We start from the raw sequence: 3,069 nt of genomic DNA, 5'->3' as shown, positions 1-3,069 counted from the left end.
TATCTTTGCGCATGCGTGCAAATTAAATCCGACATTTTTTCACAAAAAAAATTCGGAAATTATTTTTTCCTATAATTTTTTTCCTTCCAATGCAGTGAATTCAGCAGCTTCGAGGTGAACAGCCTAGTACTGATATGCATACTAAAACAAACTCATACGAAAATCATGTTTGTGTGAAGTTATTATTCGAAATATGTATAAAATCCACATATTGCAGTTTCGAAACCCGTTTAACGTGAAGTGAAAAACGCGATGATATTCGCGGTGATATGCAGTAGTCGTGAAATATTTTTTTCACTACTGTTTTTCATATCACTAGGGTGGTGAAACTCCATTATATTCATAGTATGTACAAATTTCACCCAATTTTCAAGTAGTCTCTATTTCCGAATTTATAAATTTCACCAACTACAAACAAAAACGCAGTCAGGAAACCGAAAATCAATTTTCACGCGAAAATATACAAATTCTGAAAATATTAAAAACTTTCTTATTATTTCTCCGTTTTGAAAACTTCATCTCGAATTTTTTTCATTTATATGACTTTATGAATACCGAGCGTTAGAGGAAAATATTTTCGCTTTCCTCAGCAGTTATCATACGAAATCTACAGAAACCAATAAAATTTTCCTAAATTTTCTCACAAAAATCACGTTTTTACGAAATTATTTTCCCAAAAAATTCATACTACTTACGGGTCTTTCCCACTAGTTGATATCACCCATGCAGAATTATCCAAAAATATTCGCATCGGCTTTACTTCATTCTTCGGAACAACTACGTTCATCTTACCATCTTGCCATACCCGCATCACTACACAAACAACAATCGTCCGAAAAAATCCACGAAAATTTCCCCACATATTTTCCGGAAAATTTTTAGTGTTGAAATCCGATCCAGAAAAAAAAAGATAAAAATTTTCCAAAAAAATCCCTTCCTCAGTATAAACTCAAAAATATATCCTAAATATCTGGAAAAAACCGAAATTCCCTAATATTTTTACACAAGATTTTCCCCAAAAATTCTCACTTTTCGAAAACTCAAAAATTTTCTCCTAATCCCAAAAACCACCATTTTTTTCCGAAAAAAATTCCAAATTTTTCGAAAAATGAGGAGAAAAACTCTCACATAAATATCCATGTAAAACAAAATTATATTTTTCCCGCGCGCCACAAAATTATTATTACGATGCTCTTTCGGTTGGCTCGTTCGATCTTTTGCACCAGGTACTAGCAGGTCTCCTTTCAGCGATGGTAAAGAAGTATTCACCTGAAAAAAACGAAAAAAGTATCAAAAATTTGCAAAAATATACATCATATTTCATATTTTTTTGGAAATTTTATTTAAAAAAATCAGAAAATTAATGCAGTTTCACCCGTTTTACATGAAGTGAAAAACGCGATATTTCCGGTGATATGCAGTAGTCGTAAAATATATTTTTCCCTAGTGTTTTTCATATCACTAGGGAGGTGAAACTCCAATGAGATTTTTCTTACGGAAATTATTGAAAAAATCGAATTTTTCCCAGCAAAAATAACACCAATTTTCATTTTTTCCGTAATAATTTCGTGACGATTACATCTGCCAGCCAACCCAAGTTATACTCCTTATCCTCTTTAGCCTTGATAACCGATCCACTCGTATCCAAAATTCCTGAAAAAATTTTCCGGAAAAAATCGAAAAAATTCCCCTAAACCTACCAGTTGCACAAATTATTCGATTGCCGTTTATTGGTGATGATGAGAATCTAAAAAAGATATCTTTACGCACAGCGAAGATTTTCAAACCAATTTTACCGCGCGCCACAAAATTATTATTACATTCTCGGTGGTCTGAATCCGGGATACCAATTATTATTAATTCCAAATCTCATTTCCTGCGCGATTTGTTCACCAACGATTATGTCGTCGTCCATCGCTCCACTTGCTTCACTTGATCCATCTTGCATTTCCTCAACGCCGTGAATAGATGAGCTCTCAAGTTCATCATCCGAACTCATAAAAAGAGGAAAAAGAAAAAAAGCAATCCCTGAAAATAACAAGAAATATTTTTACGAGGAGTTATATTATTGAGAATTGTTATGTGAATTTTTCACGCACGATTATGTAGCTGTAAAATATAATAGAAGACATTTTATGGGCAATTGAAGTGGGGATTATATTATTAGAATCGTACAAGCAATACGATAATGTGAATTTTTCACGCACGATTATAGTGCAGTCGTAAAATGAAAGTATTAATACAAGATATTGCATGAGGAATTGAAGTATGGATTATATTATTAGAATCGTAGAAGCAATACGATAATGTGAATTTTTCACGCACGATTATGTCGTCGTAAAATATATTGGAGTTTCACCCGTTTTACGTGAAGTGGCGTAATACTCCATGTGAAAAACGCGATATGAAGTGGATTCAAAATACTTCGCGATTTACACCGGACAAATCGTCACATTTCGCGTAAAACACTTAAAACGTTTTCCGCGAAATTCTTCTTATTATAGTTTCACCACCCTAGTGATATGAAAAACACTAGTGAAAAAAAATATATTTCACGACTACTGCATATCACCGCGAATATCATCGCGTAAAACGAGTTTTCAAACTCCAATGATAATTATCCAACCACGACACATACAGATGAGGTTCCCTCCAGAAAGATTCCAAAAGATACAAAACAGGTCCAAATGAGGTCCACTGAAACACCTAAGGGAATTTAATGCTTCCAAAATTCATCCAGTGTGAGAAGACACGCAGATGTGTTGATAACAACAAAAAAATTCTGAGGAAATTTTTTGGGAAAATTTTCATTGGTTTCTGTAAACTCCTGAGCTCTACTGAGGAAAACATATACATGGTCAACTACTACATGTGTTGGTGATGATGACAATATAAAAATTCTGGGAGGAAATTCTAATTGATCTCTGGAAATTTCATGTGTAAACTTCTGAGGAAAGCGAACATATACTCCTCGAACACTATTAATATTCAAAAAAAAATTCCTCCAGAATTTTCGTATTGTCATCATCACCAACACATGTAGTTGATGACCATGTGAATATTCTCCTC

General features: G+C 33.5%; 1 protein-coding gene across 1 annotated transcript in view; it reads right to left on the bottom strand.

Moving 5' to 3' along the window:
* Window positions 1-3,069, bottom strand: part of Pmar_PMAR015182 (hypothetical protein) — a gene marked incomplete at both ends in the record, with an annotated part of 6,119 nt that overhangs the window by 923 nt on the left and 2,127 nt on the right. Inside the window, 3 exons of the mRNA XM_002788350.1 lie at window positions 1,188-1,269; window positions 1,580-1,653; window positions 1,701-1,747. Of these exons, the coding sequence (XP_002788396.1) occupies window positions 1,188-1,269; window positions 1,580-1,653; window positions 1,701-1,747 (203 nt within the window). The remainder of the gene's footprint in view (window positions 1-1,187; window positions 1,270-1,579; window positions 1,654-1,700; window positions 1,748-3,069) is intronic.

Source organism: Perkinsus marinus, assembly GCF_000006405.1.
Source record: "Perkinsus marinus ATCC 50983 genomic scaffold scf_1104296928266, whole genome shotgun sequence".
In the NCBI taxonomy this organism is placed as follows: Eukaryota; Perkinsozoa; order Perkinsida; family Perkinsidae; genus Perkinsus; species Perkinsus marinus.
The sequence above is the reverse complement of the archived record's forward strand: the minus strand, read 5'-3'. Positions and strand labels throughout refer to the sequence as shown.